Source organism: Diabrotica undecimpunctata, chromosome 3 (assembly GCF_040954645.1).
Source record: "Diabrotica undecimpunctata isolate CICGRU chromosome 3, icDiaUnde3, whole genome shotgun sequence".
NCBI lineage: Eukaryota > Metazoa > Arthropoda > Insecta > Coleoptera > Chrysomelidae > Diabrotica > Diabrotica undecimpunctata.
This window is the reverse complement of record NC_092805.1, coordinates 125,125,502-125,147,530: the sequence shown is the minus strand read 5'-3', so window position 1 is coordinate 125,147,530 and position 22,029 is coordinate 125,125,502. Positions and strand designations below refer to the sequence as shown.

At 33.6% G+C, this 22,029-nt stretch overlaps 1 protein-coding gene across 1 annotated transcript in view; it reads right to left on the bottom strand.

Moving 5' to 3' along the window:
* Window positions 1–22,029, bottom strand: part of LOC140436162 (nose resistant to fluoxetine protein 6-like) — a 73,053-nt gene that overhangs the window by 2,620 nt on the left and 48,404 nt on the right. Inside the window, exons 10-12 of the mRNA XM_072524869.1 lie at window positions 17,899–18,085; window positions 7,619–7,761; window positions 543–654 (exon numbers count right to left, since the gene is read on the bottom strand). Coding sequence (XP_072380970.1) covers window positions 543–654; window positions 7,619–7,761; window positions 17,899–18,085 — 442 coding nt within the window. The remainder of the gene's footprint in view (window positions 1–542; window positions 655–7,618; window positions 7,762–17,898; window positions 18,086–22,029) is intronic.

Here is a 22,029-nt window from a genome sequence, read left to right as displayed (position 1 = left end):
GTCGATCTTGTAGGAAATAACCTTATTTTGAGTGAAATGATAAAGGTTATGTTGTACTCTCGGATAAATATTAAATTATGATCTTTTTGTGCTTATGTGTCTCTGGCCTTTAATAGGCGTATTCTTATTGCTGATTCCTTCTTTTAGTATTGGTAACCAGCGCCTACTATATTCCGTTGATGAGATTACTACACATATTTCTTCATTTATTAAGATGATGGCTATTTGATTTTCCTTTTTTTTGCTGTCTATTTCTTACACGACTCTCATTGTGTCTTTCCATTATACTAGAATGTATTTCCATAATACTTATAGTATTACAGAAAATATATATAAAAGATAATAATTGATATTATTTAAGCTTTATTAGAATATAAAACGCTGATCTCTAAACAGTTACACACTTGAAAACATTGTTTTCTCTCTATAATATTATCATTCCTATATAAAATTTCAGTACCGTAAACTTTTATTAGTTTAATACTTAATGAGCTTAAATTACACCAATTTAATTTTAAAATTAAAAAGTAGGATATACTAACCAATTTTAGCAAAAGCTAGTCTCTCAAGAATGACTGGTGGGATTTCAAATACCAGTACCCATACAAGTGAAAGTGCAAATACCAGCACAAAAATGCCCCAAAACCATAATATCTAAAAAAATATGTTATTAGTTATTTTGCTGTCAATCCAATGAGTTGTCAAATATATTTATATATATATATATATATATATATATATATATATATATATATATATGTATATATATTATATATATATATATATATATATATATATATATATATATATATATATATATATAAGGAGAAAGAAAAGAAAATTAAAAGAGTCCTCCATAAGTCAAATAAAAGGTAACAAAAAGGTTGCCTCTCAACTCACAACAAAATAGTGTTTAGGTTAAGTTAATATAGTGTATGACTTCTATGTTAGTATAGTCAATGTTTTGCTGTGATATTCTGTTCCACTAAATCGAAAGGCCACCAAACACGTGCTGTCTTGTATTGAACGCAATATTTTGTTGTAAAATGCGTCTACTCAATATGTCCCATACATGCTCAATTGGGTTTAAATCTGGCAAATATGCTATTCCATGGTAAAACCCCAATTTCATTATCTTCGAGAAATGTTCGCACGATACTGGCAGTATGCTGATGCGCATTGTTGTGCATTAGTTAAGATTGGAGACCAGGTTGTTGTTCAAAGAGTAGGTAAAACATTAGGTTTGGGAATAATATTGCAGTAGTCTGTTGCATTTAGAAACCGTTTCACAAAAACGAGATTGGTTCTTCCAATCGGTTTCCAATTGGTTTTTACTTCTTTGGATTTGCTGTCTATAAACCTCTTGCATGGTAACCAATCGTTTAGCATTGCCAAATCGTCTTAAAATTTTTATCCAAAACCAAATCGGGACTCTGGAAATTTTTATCCAAAACCAAATCGGGAATATTTTCATTTTTTTTTTTCATTTCTAATCCAATTTGACCCAATTCAGAGTTTCGTACAGGCTCTCTTACGGATCTTCTTATGTATGACGTTCATAAACATCGCCAGTTTCTTGACACCTTAACCACAAACGACACTTCTGTTCACTTCTGTATTGACACTTCTGTTCGTGTGGAGCACCTCAGCAACGGCTCTTTGACTTCTGCCAGCTTAAAGCTTCCCGATAGCACGCCAATGAGTGTCATGATTTAAATGATATCTCTTCATTACTGGTAATTGCATATCTAAATAAAAATTAACACAGATATTAAAAATTAAGGACCAACAAAGAAATATTACTTTTTATCTTATGGACAAAAAACGCATATTGAAGTTTTGTTAAATTTTTATAGACAATAATGGACAAAATAACAAAAAAAAATTAAAGACACAAGTAAACTAACTGTTTAGTTCGAGCACCAGCAAGAGCGTTACTATCTGACTTGGCAATGGCAAGTGCGACCTTGCCGAAACGTCGTCAAAATAACGATTTTTATCAAAACCAAAATTATTCAACTCGGAGTCAAACATGGAAAACCACAGAAAGTATATATATGAATATATATATATATATATATATATATATATATATATATATAGTGGTTTTCCGGGTTTAACTTGGCTTTGAATGATTTTGGCACTTTTTAATGTTTTAACGACGTTTCGGCAAAGTCACCCTTGCCATTATCAAGTGCTTCTTGTAGAGAACTAACTTATAGGCCGCCGTGAGCTGTGCATGAATCACTTGCTGGGCTTCTTGTGATCAGTACTGTGCACATCATTTCTTGTATTTGCTTATTATTTTAAATGTTGTTTACTTTCTATTGCTTGCCAGGTTTGGACAACTTGGACAACGTGGACAATAAGATGTAATGGATAAAAGCATTGCTACGGTAATAATAAATATTACTATAAATGTATATCAAAAAATTGCATTATACCCTGCAACGTATCGGAGAAAAACAACAAAGTCAAAATACAAGTTTTAAATATCAAGAAAGAACAACAGTTAGCTGATTCTACATCTTTCAAGTCATCAAGATGTCCAAAACTTTACGGTATACCCAAGGTACATAAGGCAGGGTTCCCATTACGATAAATAGTTAGTTCTATCGGATTACCCTTACAACCACTGGCAATGTTTCTGACTGACCAGCTATAACCATACGCAGAGGAAGCTAAGTCTTACGTCAAGTACGCAAACCATTTTATCGGGCGTATAAAGGACATTACTATCGAACCAGACACTTATTATTAGCCTTGATATACTGTTTGTGATTATTCACCAATATTCCATTAAAAAAATCAGTACAAATTATATGTAAAAAATATCCAAGGTTACAGCATACATTAAACATTATGAAGCATTACTTTTATAACATTTATTTTGCCCATAAGGAACAAATGTACAAATAAGTTGAAGACTGTTACCAGTAATAGCAATCCTTTTTATGAGGAATATAAAAACAAAAGCAATACAAACAGAAAACATAATCCCAAACTGCGGCTTAGGTACGTTGACGACACACCAAAAACTCCCATGCTTACGTATATTGGTTATAAAGAAGGAAGGTTGGATGTATAGGATATACAGTATACCAAAAACCATCTGATACCGACGGATATTTACATGCGGATTGACACCATCATCCTCACAATTAAATTCAATGAGCAAAAGCCTAATTACAAGATCTGAAAAACTGACAGATAAGAACCATTAGAATAATGAAATGCACAAAGTTAGAACAGCATTAAGAAAAAATGTCTTATCAACGTCTTCGATTAAAAAGGCACAGAAATTCTGAAACAAAATCAGACATCCGGTAGAAGAAGAACAATTATACAGTATGATGCAAATGTATTGAATAAACTCATTATTTCAGAAACAGACGACTTTACAAAAAAATCTTAAAACACGTCAATTTTAATTTTTGAATGACCATTAACTGATATATATATATATATATATATATATATATATATATATATATATATATATATATATATATATCATCATCATCCAGCCTCAAGAGTCCACTGCTGAACATAGGCCTCTTCCTCATGTTTTCAACCCCGTCTATCTTGCGCCGCTCTCATCCAGTTTTTATTGAGTCTTCTTAAATCGTCAGTCCATCTTGTAGGTGGTCAACCGACGCTTCTCTTGTCTTCCCTTGGCCTCTATTCCAATAACCTCTTTGTCCATCGCCCATCTGTCATTCTGGCTATGTGTCCTGCCCATCTCCATTTTAGTCTGGCTATCTTCTCGATGATGTCAGTCACTCCGGTTCTTCTCCTGATGTCTTCGTTGGTTATTCTGTCTCGCAGAGTTATTCCTAACATGGACCGCTCCATTCTTCTCTGCGCGACTCTCAGTTTGGTAGCTGCTGCTTTTGTTAAGGTAAGTATTTCTGCTCCGTACGTCAAGACTGGGAGGACGCACTGATCAAATACCTTTCTCTTTAGGCATGTGGGCAGCTCACTTTTAAAAGTTTCTCTCAGTTTTCCAAATGCTGCCCACCCAAGGCCGATTCTTCTCTTCAGTTCATGAGTCTGGTTATCCCTGTCAATCATAATTTCATGTCCCAGGTATTTATATCTATCTACGAGTTCTATTTCTTTTCCACCAATACTGATGTTCTGGTTGGGTACCAAATTGGTCATGATTTTTGTTTTCGAGATATTTATATTTAAACCTACATTTTCTGTAGCCACAACGAGTTCCTGTACCATCTCTCTTGTCATGCCTAGATCTTCAGCTATTATAAGTATATCATCGGCGAAACGTAAGTTGTTTAGATATTCTCCATCTATTTTTATTCCCTTTGTCATCCAATCCAAATTCTTAAAAGCATGTTCTAGCACCGTATTAAAAAGTTTATATATATATATATATATATATATATATATATATATATATATATATATATATATATATATATATATATATATATATATATATATATATACATGTGTGTTGGACATTACGTCATCAGTGTTGGCGTAATGACGTAATCGACGATTTTTTTTAAATACAAACCGAGATCACGCGACAGCTCATTTGAAAGGTCTCCTTATCGTCTCTGCAACGATGTAATCACTTAAATATTTATTTCTACAGGGTTCACCAAAATTATGAACTTTGTTAAGTAACATTGAATTACAATAAATATTCATTCACTGAACTAAAATACACTAAGGTAAGCCACTGGGAATAAAACAAAATAGAGTTTTTTGCTGGTTCCGAAAAAAAAATACATTGATAACAAACAATGCTAGATTATAATCTGAAATTAATTATTGTAGTAAGTATTCCAAGTTATTTTTCAAAAATATTTAAATCAAGATTGTCATTGACTTGTCTTTATTTGCCAATGATCTGTGAACCTGTTAAATAATGGACGTCAAATTTTTACTTTTGAAGTTTTTTGTCGACATTTATAACAGCATTTACAAAAATAAAACTAACAGAAACAGAACGAATCCCGATTTTAATCATGATTGGTTATGGAAATAGAGTGAGGACTCAAGCAGAAGTTCGTAATTTATTTAATGCTAAATACTCCAATCGCGAACCAATTACTCCACCAACAGTAAGTAAAATTGAAACAAAATTTAGAGAAACGGTCCATGTTAAAGATCTTCCCAGAAGTGGTAGAAAATCAATATCCGAAGCCAAGAAACTGGACGTTGTACTGGCGTTTCAAGAAAATCCCCATACCAGTTCTAAGCAGGTCGCACTAGATAATCATGACCACCAATCAACTGTTGTATAAGTGCTAAAAAAGGAAAAGTGGCATCCATACAAAGTACATCTACTCCAGGAGCTATTAGAAGATGATTTTGATAGAAGAATCGAATTCTGCGAAACCGTTATGGAAAAATGTAACAAAGATCAGAGTTTCATACAAAAGGTACTTTTTTCTGATGAAGCTTCTTTTATGCTGAACGGGCACGTAAATCGCCGGACATATCGATACTGGGCAAGTGAAAATCCACATTGGATGGAAGAGTATAGGACACAATATCCCGAGAAGGTACATGTTTGGGCCAGCATTATAAACAATTAAATTGTAGGGTCATATTTTTTTGAGGAAAACTTAACTGCCTCTCCTTATCTAGAAATCATCAGGATTATCTGTTACCACAGCTGAATAAGCTATTTTCAAATAAAAATAATTTGTGGTACCAACATGATGGGCCTCCCCCACACTACGGAGTTGAGGTACGAAATTAACTTAATAACGTTTTCCCAGGTAAGGTAGAAGGGGCCCATCGAATGGCCACCAAGGTCTCTAGAGCTGACTTCGTTAGACCTTTTCTTTTAAGGATATTTAAAGAGCAGAGTGTATAAAAATCGACTGAATAATATAGAAGAGTTGAAGGAGCGCATCAGAATGGAAATTGCACAAATAACACCTGAAGTCATCGAAAACGCAAGGAAAGAATTTATTGCCCATCTTTCACATTACATTATTGCTGAAGATCGTCAATTTGAACATTTGTTGTAATTTCATTGTAAGTTAACATTTATTTTAAGTTAATTGTATTAATAAAAAACTGTTGGTTTATTAATTTGGTTAATCCTGTAGAAATAAATATTCAAATAATTATATCGTTGCAAAGGCGATAAGGAGACCTTTCAAATCAGTTGTCGCGTGACCTCGGTTTGTATTTAAAAAAATCGTCGATTACGTCATTATTACGCCAACACTGATGACGTAATGACCAACACATATATAGCAGCTGATGGCCATTCAAAAATTAAAATTGATGTGTTTTAAGGTTTTTTAAAGTCGTCTGTTTCTGAAATAATGAATTTATTCCATACATTTGCATCATTCTGTATATAAAAACTATACTGTTATATATTAATGGCACGAGAGATAAAATCAGAGGAGATCTAACTAAGAAAAACCAAAATAGAGATTATATTTAACACCGACAGGAAAATTTCAACCATATTACCATGATCCAAATCAAAAATTGGAAAGTCAGGGAATATACAAGATTCCTTATGAGAATTGCGAACAATGGTACATTGGACAGACCAATCAAAGAATATAGGTTAGGCGAGAAGAACATTGAAATGCCATCGAAAGAAGCAAATAGAAAGCGTCATCCCTAGCACGACATGTCATAAATAAAAAACATAAAATAAACTTAAATAAAACAAAGATACCTACTAACATTGAAAATAGGACCAACACTATAATAAGGGAAGTAATAGAAATTGAACGGTATCCAAAAAACTTAAATACAAGATATTCAATTTTTTCACATGCAAAAAATCATGTCACTTTTTCGCTGTATTACTAACTATCATTCTACCAATTCTAATTTTACAATTATTTTCCATTCTTTAACACTTCCTACTCACATTTCAATCCCACTCCATTAGAAATACAGACAGTTGTAAGATAGCAAACAATAAAGACCTCTCTATTGCTTGTTGTCTATCTGAGATGTTGTTGCCGTCTGAGAACAGACGCTCTCTCTTCCCTGTTGACTATCGTTAGAAACAGAGAATACTCTCTACTGTTGACTGCCGCTAGCAACACACATCCTCTCTCTCCCGCTTATAGTTACGCGAAAAATACCGCAAATACTGTTTTAAATCGTAAACAGACACAAATGTGCTCTATCTCGTAATCTCAGTGTTAGTACTGCGAGATACGTATTCAAAAACCGGTACAACCGCGAGTGAAAGCTTATAAATACCGCGAGTGTGTGTACAGCCGAAGAATTGGCAAGACTTTGGATTAACTTAATTTGCTATAATCTGTATAACCTTTTACCACATATCCTAATTTATTTGAACCAGCCCTATGAAATATAGTCCCCATACACTGAAATTATACTCATAATTTCACATATGTACACCCTTTTTGTACACAAGAGCTGATGACCACAGACTCCCAACTGCATTGAAACCAATTCAACAAAAAAACGTAAAAAATAAATTGGTGAATAGGAGCCCACCCAATTGCATGTCCGTAGAACCGATCACAAGAAGCACAGTAAACTTAGATAGCAGGAAAAAAGCGCCTCCATTTTTTCAGTATTTCAGTTATTTATAAATAATTTATATCGGATGTGTATTATTTTTAAAACTTACCATATTAAATATACTAAAATATATCACAGACTTTTGTGAGTAAACTATTATGTCGATCATATTTGGATGAAGCAGGTACATACTATAAATAAATTTGTTAATATAGTTAAAGACGGACCATGAGAGAATCCTGTTGATAATGCCTAAAACAAAATGTTTAATCATTAGTATTAAATTTAATATTGGTACTTAATTTTACATATTTTGATGACGTCTATTTACACTAATGTATACCAACGGTAGCGAAAAATAATCTTATTTTGATGAAAAAATCGGGAAAAGGCTGAAAGGAAAGATATACAAGAGTGTGGTGAGACCTGCGTTGGTGTACGGCGGTAAAGTGTAGCCTATAAAGAAGATTCAGAAAAAGAAGATGGAGGTAGCTGAAATAAAAATTTTATGGTGGATGTTGGGTAAGACTCGAAGGGACAGAATCAAGAATGACCTAATTAGGTCATTCTACTAAAGAGCTAGGGTCGCTACAGCCTTAAACAGATTCAAAAACAAAGACTGCAATGGTTTGGCCACGTCAGACGTAGAAATGAAAACTATGTGGGGAGAAGGATAAAGTTATTAGAAATTAAAGGAAAAAGAGGTAGAGGATAACCGAGAAGAAGATAGAAGGACTGTGTGGCAGAGGACTTGAGAAAGAAAGGTTTAGGTGAAGAAGATCCGATGGACAGAATGAGTGGCGACGAAAAGTAAGAAACATCGACCCCTCAAAAGCGAAACACTAAGAAAAAAGAAGAAAAAATTAAAATGTTCAAAAATTCTGATATTTGGGAACAATAATAAATGGAAATAATGAGTACACAGAAGAGACTAAAGCATGAATAGAACAGTAAAAAATGCTTTCAACAAAATGAAAAACGTATTCTCTAGCAGGGACATTACATTTCTCTTGAAGATAAGACTTCTGAAATGTTACGTGTCTCCGTATTATTTTATAGATTGGAAGCCTGGGCATTAAAGACGGATGTTTTAGACAGACTGGAAACCTTTAAATTATGAACATACACAAAAAATATTATGAAAAAGTTTGATGGATAGGGTCACGAATGTCACCAGTTTTCAGAAGCAAAAGAGGTTTGAAATATTATTAAAATTGAAAAATTGCAATATCTGTGACATGTCATGAACAGCAAGCATTATAACTTGCTGCAATTTGTAATACAAGGAAAAATACAGGGTAGAAGGAGTCGTGGAAGAAAACGCATCTCCTGGTTGAAGAATTTGAGAGCTTGGTTTAACTGCACTTCTGCTGATCTTTTTAAAGCAGCAGTGTTGTAGGTGCGAATTGACATGATAATTGCATACTTTGTTAGGGAAGACAGCATTATATTTGGCAATGTTCAGATTAAAAGGTTGCTTGATTATAGGATGCGTTTTAATACTTTGGATTATTGAGGCCACCAGAACCAGAGTGGCCCAAGTGACATTTTTTCATATTTAGACTTTATCACAAAAAACGATGAATACTATTTTTAAAGCCACAGTGGCCCAAGCTTAGTTTTCTCCGAAAATAACAGATGACGATACTAGTATTGTTTTGGCATTGTAATTTTATACTCCATTTTAAAATTCATAGTGACCCAGGTGACTTGGGTCACTCTGGCATTGGCAACGCTTAACTGTCATTGTGATTATTATTGAGAGGTTATTTGCGTGTTTCTTATTTTATAACAGTGTTTTAATTAGAAAATCAATAAAAGCATTAGTGAAAGTAAAAACGAAGGTGCGGAAGGCACTGCATGTAACTTAAAAGGTGAGTTTCTCTGTTATTTAACCAACAATTCAACTGTTATAACCTTTGTCGAGTTAACATAACCTACAAAAAACATTATTGTACTGTTTTAATTTTTTCAAAGCTTACATCTTACATAAACAGTAATTATTGTTGTGTTTGTTTACTGCAGATGATCCTGGAGCTGTAGCAATTGCATATGATGGAGGGCCTGGGGCTGAAACTACTGATAATATCGAAAATGAATTACGAGATATACTTGGATCAAGCACAGAGGAGCCCTATTAGGATTCAGGTTCCGAGTATGTTCCAGATCATCGCAGCAGGAGCTCTTCCACAAATTTTCAACATATTTTTGAAGATTTGAGTAATGAAGAAAACCAGTCGTCAGTTTCTACAAAGACGACAAGGAAACGCATTCGCAAGGAAAATACGTGGAAACAAATGTGAAAAAAAAAAACAACTAAAGGTGCTAAAGGTGAGGATTACACTAACACTAAAGGCGTTCTCTTTCTCGCTAAAACGATAAATACACAATATCGATGTCACTGTAAAGAAAAATGTCACGAGAAGATCGACCCTGAAAGACACAGAGTACTATTTTCCAAATTTTATGAATTATCAAATTTCAATTTGCAAAGCTCATACCTGTGTTTACTCGTAAATGTCGTAATTAAAGCAAGATCATGTAAACAAAATGCAAACGATGCCACAACAAAGCCGAGAGAATTTTCCAGACTGTATCATTTACCAGATATGAACTGAAAACTAATTCGTGTTTGCAAGTCATTTTTCAAACATGTCCTTCAAGTATCAGATGGATGTCTCACAAGGGTTTTGAAAAATAAATCAGTTGGTGATACACTCCCTATTGACAAGCGAGGCAAACATGTCCCAAAAAACAAAACCCCTGAGCTGAAAGAAAATGAAGTAGAGTATTAATACTTTTCATTAATACTTTTCCAAAATACGATTTACACTACACCAGACACAAAAGTGAGACAAGGCAGTATTTTCCACCTGATTTGGTTTGACAATAATGTATTCCGTTTCTTCGAACCTATTTCTAGATACATCTTTAAAAAAAAATATTGACTGAGAAGTTCAACTTATCATTTCATGCTCCTATAATAGATTCATGTAAGAAATAAGACAATTTTAATGCTTGTGAAAATAGTGAACATTCCATAAAGGCCGAACTCACCACTGCCAAGGAGATTCATTTAAGAAAAGCGGAAAGTGCCATGAATAATACGAAAAATATACAGTATGCAAAAGAAAACAATGACACCGCAGTAATTATATTTGATCTGATGAATATTCTTCCAACTCCGGTAATTTCAACTGGAATATGCTATTATAAATGGCAGTTATGGAGTTACTGTTTAGGGATTCACAATGCTGCTACCGATGACATTTTTATGTATCTTTGGGACGAATCAACTGCATCCAGAGGGCCACAGGAAATAGGTTCATGTTTATTAAAATTTATTAGAGATAATGTACGTACAAGAAAACTAATAATGTACTTAGACCAATGGGGCGGTCAGAACCGCAATATAAAAATTGCGGTGTTGTGTATGTAAATTGTATCAAATCCAACTTATACTGTGGAACAAATTGATCACAAATTTACAGTGAGCGGCCATTCCTACTCATCTTGTGACAAAGTTTTTGGCTTGATAGAAAAGCAGAAGAGGTATTTCTCAAACATATACATTCCGGCGCATTGGAACACCGTGATAATAGCAGCGAGAAAAAAGAATCCATTCAAAATAGTACAGATGAAACGAGACGATTCCATATCGACGAAAGCCTTAGCAAGTAACATTACGAACAAAAAGGTAAGAGTTGATAGGTGTGACTAAAAATGCAGTGGAAGCTGTATAGTAGGATGCATCCATTCTCCATGTATTTTAAATATTCGAATAATCCAGAATGTTTTTTATTGAAGTTAACTTTAGTAAAAGAAATTCTCAAGATGCTGCTAACCTAGAGCTCGAAACACCATATCCGAATGGAAGAAAAATCAACCCTGAAAAAAAGAAAGACCTTCTGTGTTTACTAAGAATACTCTAACACTCCAAGAAATAAATTATACAGAGCAAAAAGCGATTTTTCAGAGAAGTAGTGTATAATAAAAACATTTTTTTTTTCTTTTTTTTTTATTAGAATTAACGTGTCTCAACATCTTAGGTCATTGACACGGGAGCAAAGGTTTACAATAGTACTTACAAAGTTATGATACAAAGTTTACAATTGTGAAGAATAAAAAATATTATGTAAATTATATTTTGTTAAACAATTGAGAAGTCTTTAAAAAGTCTATTAGGCTCTTGAGTCGGCTTGAACAGTTCAGAAGTTCTTCTAGACTATGGGTTATATTGTTGGCAATGCGGGTGGCCTGGTAGTGCTGACATTCTGTGAGGATGTGTTTGACGGTGATAGGAATATCGTTGCAGTGAGAGCATAACTGTTGGTCTGTAGAGGACATAAGATGACCGTGTGTCAAACGTGTGTGTCCTATTCTCAATCTTCGTATTGCTATCTTTTCTTTTCTGTTCAGAGATGCTAGGGATAAATAGCTGTAAACATTAGGTTGTATTTCTCTGAGCTTTGTGTTTTTGGTGATCCAAAGTTTCTGCCACTTGTCTTGGATATTCCTTTTGAATTTTGATTTTAAGTCTTCTTGGAGCTGTATGTTGTAGACAGGTAGGTTGGATGTAGATGCTTCTTTTGCAGCGCTGTCAGCCATCTCATTTCCTTGGATGCCGATATGAGAAGGCACCCATATTATTGTTATTGAAGTCCCTCGGGAAGTGAGGAGATAGATCGATTCTAATATTTTTTGTACTAAATGATGTTGATTGTAAATATTTTTTAACGAATGAATTGCGGATAAGGAATCGGTACACAGAGCTACACTTTGATAATTGTCAAAAGGGAACTCGAGAGCTTTTGAAATACTAAAGAGTTCTCCTGAAAATACGCTACATTCGTTTGATATTCGGTATTGTCGCAGCACTGTATCAACTGTAGTGACAGAACAGCCAACTCCATCTGCGTTTCGGGATGCATCGGTATAAAGCACCTTATCATAGTGGGATGTATTCACAATATCTTTGAAAGCTTGTCGAAAAAAGATATTATTTGTTTGTTGCTTATTAAATTTACAGAGAGAAGTGTTTATAAAAGGAGGTGTTCTAGACCATGGCGGGGATTCTGATTTTATAGATGCAATTGTTTGAGATAATTTTGTGTCTTGGCACAAGGGTTGTAGGATCTGTGGGATTGAAAGTATACATCTGGGCGAGATTACGAGTCCAGGTCTTGGCGAAGTCAGAAGATTAAATACAGGGTTAGTCGGATTCGACGAAATTCTGCTAGCATAAGATAGGAGTAGTTGCTGCCTCCGGAGGTAAAGGGGGAGTTCATGAGATTCACAATAGAGACTTTCAGCGGGACTGGATCGAAAAGCTCCTAAGCAAATTCGGAGAGCAGTGTTGTGAACAGAGTTTAAAGATTGTAATAAATTATTGGATGCAGACAAGTAAACTATACAACCATAGTCTAATTTGGATCGGATTATAGCTCGATATATTTTGAGTAGTACACTTTCATCGGCACCCCATTGATGGTGGGACAATGTCTTTAACAAATTCATTCTGCTTAAACAGATGCCTTTTATTTCATCGATATGACGTCGCCAGGTGAGTTTGTTATCGACAGTTAGTCCTAAAAACTTGTAATGATCAATAGACTCTAAACTTACTCCGTTTAGTGTTATTTTGGGTATTTCTGTGCTGTTGTATCTCCTGGTGAATTTAATTATTTTGGATTTATTGGAAGAGAACCTGAAGCCAGTTTTCTCGGACCATGTAGTAAGGGACTCGACAGAATTTTGTAATAAAGATGAGGTTGCAGCTGTGGATTTTCCTTGGCAGTATACAATAAGGTCGTCTGCGTATAGGGCAAATTTAACAGGAGATTTTATATGAGAGCAAATATCATTGATGGCTAGCAGAAAGAGGGTAGAACTCAAAGTAGAACCTTGAGGTACACCATTTTCAGTGACATATTTGTCGGATAATACTCCGTTAACTGTGATTCTGAAATTTCTGTTATTTAAAAAGTTGTTTATAAAGCAAAATATGTTGCCCGTCAGATCATTTTCTACCAGTTTTTTAAGGATAACCGACTTACATGTTGTATCGAAAGCACTTTCTATATCAAAAATTACTGCAATTACGTCTTGCTTGGAGGCCATAGCATTTGCTATATCTGCTTGTAGGATCACTAAATTATCAGTGGTGCTTCTATTAGGTCTAAAACCTGATTGAGCAGGGTTAAGGATATTGTTTTTTTCTAGATACCAGATTAATCGCTTATTGATCATTTTTTCCAATAATTTGCAAAGGGTACATGTTAGGGAGATTGGCCTAAACGAGTTTGGAGAATTGGGAAGAGAGCTGCTTTTTTTGATAGGAAATATAATGGATTCCCTCCATTTGGAAGGAAATTCTTGTCGGGACCAGATTAGGTTGTACAACTCAAGCAATTTGTTTATGGTTTCTTCATGGAGATATTTGAGGAAAATTGAGGGGATGTCATCAGGGCCAGCAGCTGAGTTTTTTGTAGTGGATAGAGCTAGAGTCAATTCTTGTTTAGAAAAGGGTAGGTTTATTGGGTTGGAAATATCGTTAGTTTTACCACTTGCGGTGTTAAAAGAGTGTAAAGGAGACTTATTTTGGTTTAGCGTTTTCGATTGAAAGTGATGCGCAAAGATCTTGGCAATACTTTGACTTTGAGTCACTATTTTGTTGTCATGAATTAAGGCGGGGATTTTGTAGGCGGTGCTTTGACCTTTCATATGTTTAATTTTGTTCCAAACTTGGCTTGGAGGTGTGTCGGAAGAAATAGAATTGATATAAAGGTTCCATGAAGTCTTTTTGCTTTCCTTTATGATACGTTTTGATTTAGCTTTAGCTAATTTAAACTTGATAAGATTTTCATTAGTTCTTGTTCGTCTATATTTATTCAGAGCTTTCTTGCATACACGAACTGCTACAGCACAGGAGTCATTCCACCAAGGAACTGATTTTCGTGTAGGTTTAACAGAATATTTTCCTATATATTTTTGAGCGGAGTTAATTATGCAATTAGTGAACTGATCAACTAAGTGGTCTATGTTATATTCATATTTAATTGAATTGACTTGATCTCGGACGTTTAGACTGAAATTCATCCAGTCCGCTTGTGCAATACGCCATTTACTTATTGGGTTGTACGATTTGGGTTTATTGTCTGAGATTAATATAGGGAAATGATCACTATCGAAAAGACTATCTAGAGGACACCATGTTAGAGATGGACCTAGTTTTGGATCACAAAGGCTGAGATCGATATTTGAGAAAGTTCCTGAAGATATATTGAAGTGGGTGCTACAACCAGTATTGAGTAGAAATATATCTTCATTGCTAATTATGTTTTCTATAATTTTTCCTCTGCCAAATGTGCTGTTTGATCCCCACATTGTGCTGTGAGCATTAAAATCTCCTACGAGGATGAATGGGGGTGGGAGTTCTGCTATTAGTTTAGAAATTTCTGTATGATTTATCCCTATATTATGTGGTAAATATATATTGCAAATAGTGATTTTATGAGGACACCAGAATGAAACAGCTACTACTTCTAAATTAGAAGTGATGTTAAATTTTTCGGAATATATATCTGACGATATAAAAATAGAAGTACCGCCACTTGCGCGTAGGGGTGTGGATCTAATCTGATGATAGCCTATGTAATTTTTTAGGTGCGGATTTTGGGTTTCCTTTAAATTTGTTTCTTGTAGACAAAGAATATCTGGAGCGGTCTCTTGGATAAGTTGTTGGATGCGTTCTAGACGGGCGTAAAACCCATCACAATTCCATTGTATTAAAGAGAAAGATTATTTTAAAGAGTTTTGGGAGGCAAGGGAAGTATCAGAATAAGATTCATCGTCACTGGGATCTGTTTGTGAAAGACATGGTAATGTTATTGTATGGTTATTTTCTGCAGATTTAACATTGCATTGATGTCTGATTTTTTTCATTAATCGTGTAAATCTGTTTTTTATTGTTCTTTGAGAAAGATGCGGGTAGATAGAAATCAAATTGGTAAGGAGTGTATTGATGTCGTTTGTAAACTTTAGGGCCTCATGGTAGGGGTCACTGCTGCCTTTAGTATTTTCTAAAAACGCAAAAAGATCGTTTAAGGAGAGTATATTGTTTTGTGGATTTTTGTTGTAATATTCGGTAATGTCAAGTTTAGTAATATCAGAGATACTGGTATCATCCGTTTTTCGCTTTTTCTTTTTGGATTTTCTTTTAGTTAATTCATTAGGGATATAAGGCGGTTGCATTTCAGAGGTTTCAGCTAACGGAGTTGTAGGAAGACTAGATTCGTCATTAAGTGATTCCGAAGGAGGTCTTTTTTGGCCTATTACTGGAATGTCTTGAGACGATTGGACGCTTTCATTTGTATTCGTGTTAGGTTCATTGTTAGAAATGGGAGCTCGGGTTTCTGACTGTATAGGAATAATGACCGATGGGGGATTAATGCAGTTATTTGCAACATGTCCTGTTTGCTTGCAGATAAAACATTCCATTCTATCTGTAGAAAGAAAAATTCTATGTTCATGACCATCATATGGAATAGTTATTGATGTTTGTAGTTCGTAGTTATCCGAAGGGGGAAATATATAAACTTGGCGCCTGAAGCTTAAAACATGACTGTATTCATCTCCAGGGATACCTGCTTTGAGAAACGATATGGGGGATGCTAGTTGTAAGCCAAGACTTTTTATAGCATTTTCAGCTAGATCATGAGGAATAAAAGGTGATATATTTGAAATAACAATTCTTTTGGTTGGAGATATAAGTCTCCGAATATTTAGTGAAAATGTATTAATTTGAATGAATGGATGAGACTTTATCAATTTTTCGACAAGTTCAGAATTAGATAAGTAAATACATACCCTATTATTCGATATCCTGGATGCGAAGCAAATGTTCTTGGCCCCAATGATAGTTCCGATTGCATGTACATAATCGTATAGCTTAAGACTATTCTCGGAATGAAGAACTACGGCCTGATCCTTTTTTGGGAACGTTGGTCTAGGTGCTGATTTTACTGCAGCCGTATAAGATATGTTACTGTTGGTGGTTGGGTTTGTGTTGGTTACAATTTGGTTTGTTAACATTGTTGGATTTGAAGCATCCTCGTAGTCAAAGACAGCTTCTTGCAATTTGTTTGTATTCATTGTTGAGTGTCAGAAGGCGGCAACTTATCATACACCATAGTGATGGAAGTTGCCTAGATATGGAGCAACTAGTGTAATGTCCAAAAATGTTGTTATTTTCTTGTAAGGTTATAATGCACTTAATGAAATATTGTTTATACAAGTTTAGCGATTATATGCACCCGCGAAAGTACACGTATATAGTTACACTGCACTTTGTTATTGTCTGGAACAAGTATAAGTCGCAAAACAAGTTTAAAAACTATTATAAACACTGTAAATTACGAGAACGGCAAAAACGATGTTTACTCGTTCAGGCACCGAAGTCCAATAAAAACATTTAAAAACAATAAAAGTGAAAGTTTGATTACAACTTAAGAGTGTAGGCGCAAAATTTCGGGCCAATGCTTTTTAAATGCATTTATTTTTTTCGAATCCTGAAAAAATTGATAAGTATTTTTGAAAAATTTAAACGCAGAATGAAGGATTACATTATTCCCGAGGGCCGAAAGTCCCTGAAAACTTCTACAATGTTTATTTTAGTAAGAATTAGAAGAGAAAATTAAGTGTGATTTTTAATTTAAAATATCTCATTCAAAAGAAACTTTTTGTTTATTCTAATAGACTTTCAGCCCTCGGTAATAATTTACCATTTCATTTTGCGTTTAAATTTTTCAAAAAATATTTATTAATTTTCTCAGGATTCGAAAAAAATTAATGCATTTAAAAAGCATTGGCCCGAAATTTTGCGCCTACACTCTTAAGTAAAAAAACTAGCAATAAGTTTTAATTTGTAATTTTTCAGTTTAATAAAAGTCATTATCTCTGGTATATTACATTTATTTCTGCTATATTATATTTATTTCTATGCGACGGGTTGTTTTCATACCCGATGGCCTATTATTCTTACTTTTATTGACATGCTTGTCTAAAACAGCCAGTGCCAAAGTTGCCCAACTGTTAAAAAAATTACAAATACAATCTTAGTAATTTTTAAAGTATTATGCTGCGAACTAAGCAATGTGTTTATTATTTACTTAATTTTCTACATTAACTCGAAAATTTCACTAAACTATTTGGCCCATATCTCTAGTTTTGATTTCTATCACTTGGGCCACTCTGATTTTGGTGGCATGAATTATAGTTTAAAATTTGTATACAAATCATTTTTTAAAAAATGTTGGTCAAATATTTGATTGTTTTCTAGAAATTACATCAATTGTTTGTAGCCTTTATTCAAGAACATTATTAGCTTACCTCCTTGGTTTGTTGCACAAGCCCATATCACCCAACCGACTGCCATTGCAAAAGATGGGCGAACAAGGGAACTAAATATGGCATTTTCAAATCTAGAATATTGTTCCAATCTGAAGGCAGGATGGTTTCCTAGGGCGCATAGTAAGAGTACAATTAAACTTATTATCCACAGAGGTATTAAAATTACCTAAAAGAATAAAAATAATAACTCCTCTTTTAAGGTAATAATCGAAAAGAGATATTAATATAAATAAAATAAAAATTTTTGTATGATTAATAATTTACATAGCTCCACTTCTGGTAAGTGATGGTTGAATTTAGTAAGTACCAGTGCCTGTCCCAAGCATGGATAAAGGAGAAGGGGTGAGCGACGAGCTAGTAACTTATGCCCGAAAAAAAAAAAAAAAACATTACTGTAGGAAATCTGCAAATAGGCCTCAGAATAGACAGACGTTAACGTAACGATATTGGCAACGGAACATAGATTTTTCTTCTTGTACTTAAAGCCTTAGAACTTTTAATAAACTTATATCGTAGAGATCCCTGCTCAGTGAATTAAAAAGATAAAAAATTGGTTTGACAGCAATTCAAAAAACAAGGTGGATAAGAGAAGGTATCCGGGACACAAAAACCACTATCTTGTCAAGTGGTTAAAATGGATAAAATAAGGAATTTGGAATGGCATCTATAGTCGATAGTAAACTAAAACACCTCATAAGAGATTTTTAAGCAGTTATTGAACAAATTTATAGGATACGAATAAAGACGCACTTCTTCAACTTATCAAATAAGAAAATGTTCACTGCTCGAAAAATTAGCAAGTTAAAGACACCAAAATAGCTTTTTACCAATAACCAGAATAGACATATGACCACGAACACTAAAAAACATTAAAATAGTCATAGGTAACACAAACACATCTGTCTAGTTAGTCACCTTCAAGTTAGGAATTAAAAAAGAATAACTAAGTCAGCATTGATATACAAATGATAACGGCCCATATCTTAACTTTGCAGCTAATAAAAACATGGTCATCAGTTATACTCTATTTCCTTATTTAAACATACACAAAGGTACCTGGATATACACTGTAGAAGATCTACCCAAATAGACAATATTTTGATGGAAAAGCGATCATCAACAAGCATATTGGACGTAAAATGTAGACGAGGAGCATGCTGCTAAGACTACCTATTAGATTAGGTACACTTGAGGTGTAGGATCAGCGGACAGGAAAAGGAAAATTTTCGATTTAGAAAATCTGAAAAGATACAAGATTTAAATAAATTTAAGGAAAAAATAACTGGAAACAGGCAGAATATAAAGAGGAAATAACAGAAGATCAGTGAGACCTAATAAGTGGAACTACATTAACTACAGCAAAATCGATGAACCTAAAGAAAAAAAAAGATAACCAATGGTTTGATGATAAGTCCAAGGTGACAATTAAAGAACGAAATGAAGCAAATGTTTTTCTAGACGAACTCGAGAAGAAAAAATTATTTAAAAACAAAAGATGAATAGCTAATAAATTGTATGAACAAATTTTTTTTTATTGTTCTGAAGCTATTTTCTTGTGGCATTTTAAATTAATTTATATTTAAATGGGAATAAGCCACATTAAAGATTAAAATACGTTTATTGACGTTTCAATTTCCACTTCGGAAATCGTTCTCAAAATACAAACATTAGTAAATTAAACAAATTTTGTTTTTTGTTACTTAGTGAAAAATTCTTCTAATAATTTAATTTTATCTGACTCATCTATATTGACAATTCAGACATACCTTATACATTTTAAAGTAGACGACTTTATAATGATATTGCCAATATTGTTGAGTTGCGTTCCTGGGACGACTTTACTTATAAGATAGTTCATTCGATTACATGAAATCTGAGATTACATGAAACATGAAACATTACATGATTACATGAAACTTGAGAATATCCGTCAGAAAAGACCATAACACGTAATTCGTCTTTAAAAAGACAAATACATGCCATGATGACCGTAAAATTCTCCTGTTAGTGATTCCATAGTAAATTATGAGGGAAAAACCAGTAAAAAAACCTCATAATACTATCCCGACATGGTAAGTATTTGATCGTGCATTTAGTTTACCTTCAATAAACACCAAATTCCGATTTTATATGTTTGTTATTTAAAAAACATAAATGATGTATTCTCCATATGTTACTGACTTACCAATACTGGTATTTTCCTTTTAATAACTTCCTCTTTCAATATGGGTAACCAGATTCTACTACATTCTGCCGAGGAATTCGCGACACAATTGGTCTCATTTAGCATAATTAGAGCTGCTTCTTTGATTTTTTTCTTTTTACCATCCGTTTCTTTTAGGACTATATTTGAATCATTCCATTGAACCCTATGTGAATTTCATGAATATGAATCATTCACATTCCATTGTGAATGCGATCAGTTTTATTTAGGTGAAACATCAAGACCATTAAATGTTAGAATAAGTGAACATCAATCCTATATTAAAAATAGAGAATTTGATCAAAGTTGTAAACACTCATGGGATAATGAACATAGGGTTCAATGGAATGATTCAAATATAGTCCTAAAAGAAACGGATGGTAAAAAGAGAAAAATCAAAGAAGCGGCTCTAATTATGCTAAATGAGACCAATTGTGTCGCGAATTTCTCGGCAGAATGTAGTAGGATCTGGTTACCCATATTGAAAGAGGAAGTTATTAAAAGGAAAATACCAATATTGGTAAGTCAGTAACATATGGAGAATACATCATTTATGTTTTTTAAATAACAAACATATAAAATAGGAATTTGGTGTTTATTGAAGGTAAACTAAATGCACGATCAAATACTTACCATGTCGGGATAGTATTATGAGGTTTTTTTCCTGGTTTTTCCCTCATAATTTACTATGGAATCACTAACAGGAGAATTTTACGGTCATCATGGCATGTATTTGTCTTTTTAAAGACGAATTACGTGTTATGATCTTTTCTGACGGATATTCTCAAGTTAAAGTTAATTTCATGTAATCGAATGAACTATCTTATAAGTAAAGTCGTCCCAGGAACGCAACTCAACAATATTGGCAATATCATTTTAAAGTCGTCTACTTTAAAATGTATAAGGTATGTCTGAATTGTCAATATAGATGAGTCAGATAAAATTAAATTATTAGAAGAATTTTTCACTAAGTAACAAAAAACAAAATTTGTTTAATTTACTAATGTTTGTATTTTGAGAACGATTTCCAAAGTGGAAATTGAAACGTCAATAAACGTATTTTAACCTTTAATGTGGCATATAATTAAACAAGGATGGTAACCAAAAATTAATCTGTGCAAGAATAACTATGGCGCAATAAGTAGCAACACTAAAGAAATTAAAGAAACTTTCAAAGCATATTTTAAAAAACTGCTGACCGAAATTTGTCTTAATGATCAACGACAGAAGAGTTTGAAAGTGTAATCAAACTGCAGAGAGTCATCAAGGATCCTGAATGTGGTGGAATACCCGCAGAATGTTCAAGTCGAGAGAAAGGAAAATAATGAGTAGAATATATAAGGTCCTATATAGAATATTACGACAAGAGAAAATGCCAAGAAAGTGGAAACAGAGTATCATCTGCCCAATCCATAAGAAGGGTGACAAACACCTATCTCCAAACTATAAAAGAATAGCCTTGCTGTGTTTTTGCTATAAAATATTCACCAGTATACAAAACCATCGACTACAACCCCTCGCAGAAAAGATCATAGGAGAATATTATGCAGAATTTTAAAAAGAAAGCTCCATCATCAACCAACTATTCATAAAGTTTTAAGCAAAGACTGAGAACATCACATAGATGTATATATAATATTTTCGTCGACTTTAGACAAGCATATGATTCAATAAACAAGGCACATTTATATAAAATATTAAATAAAGTTAAAATACCGTCCAAATCAGTTAGGCTTGTCTGAATGACAATGTAGTCATGTTATAAGAGGTGGGAGATATGCGCTGCTGCAGATCATTATATGTGGAAAGATCCGGCAGAAGAAGCATAGGCCGACGACGTATAATATCCTGGCTAAACAATTTAAGACAATGGACAATTATAACTAAAATTAGCTGTTTAGATCAGT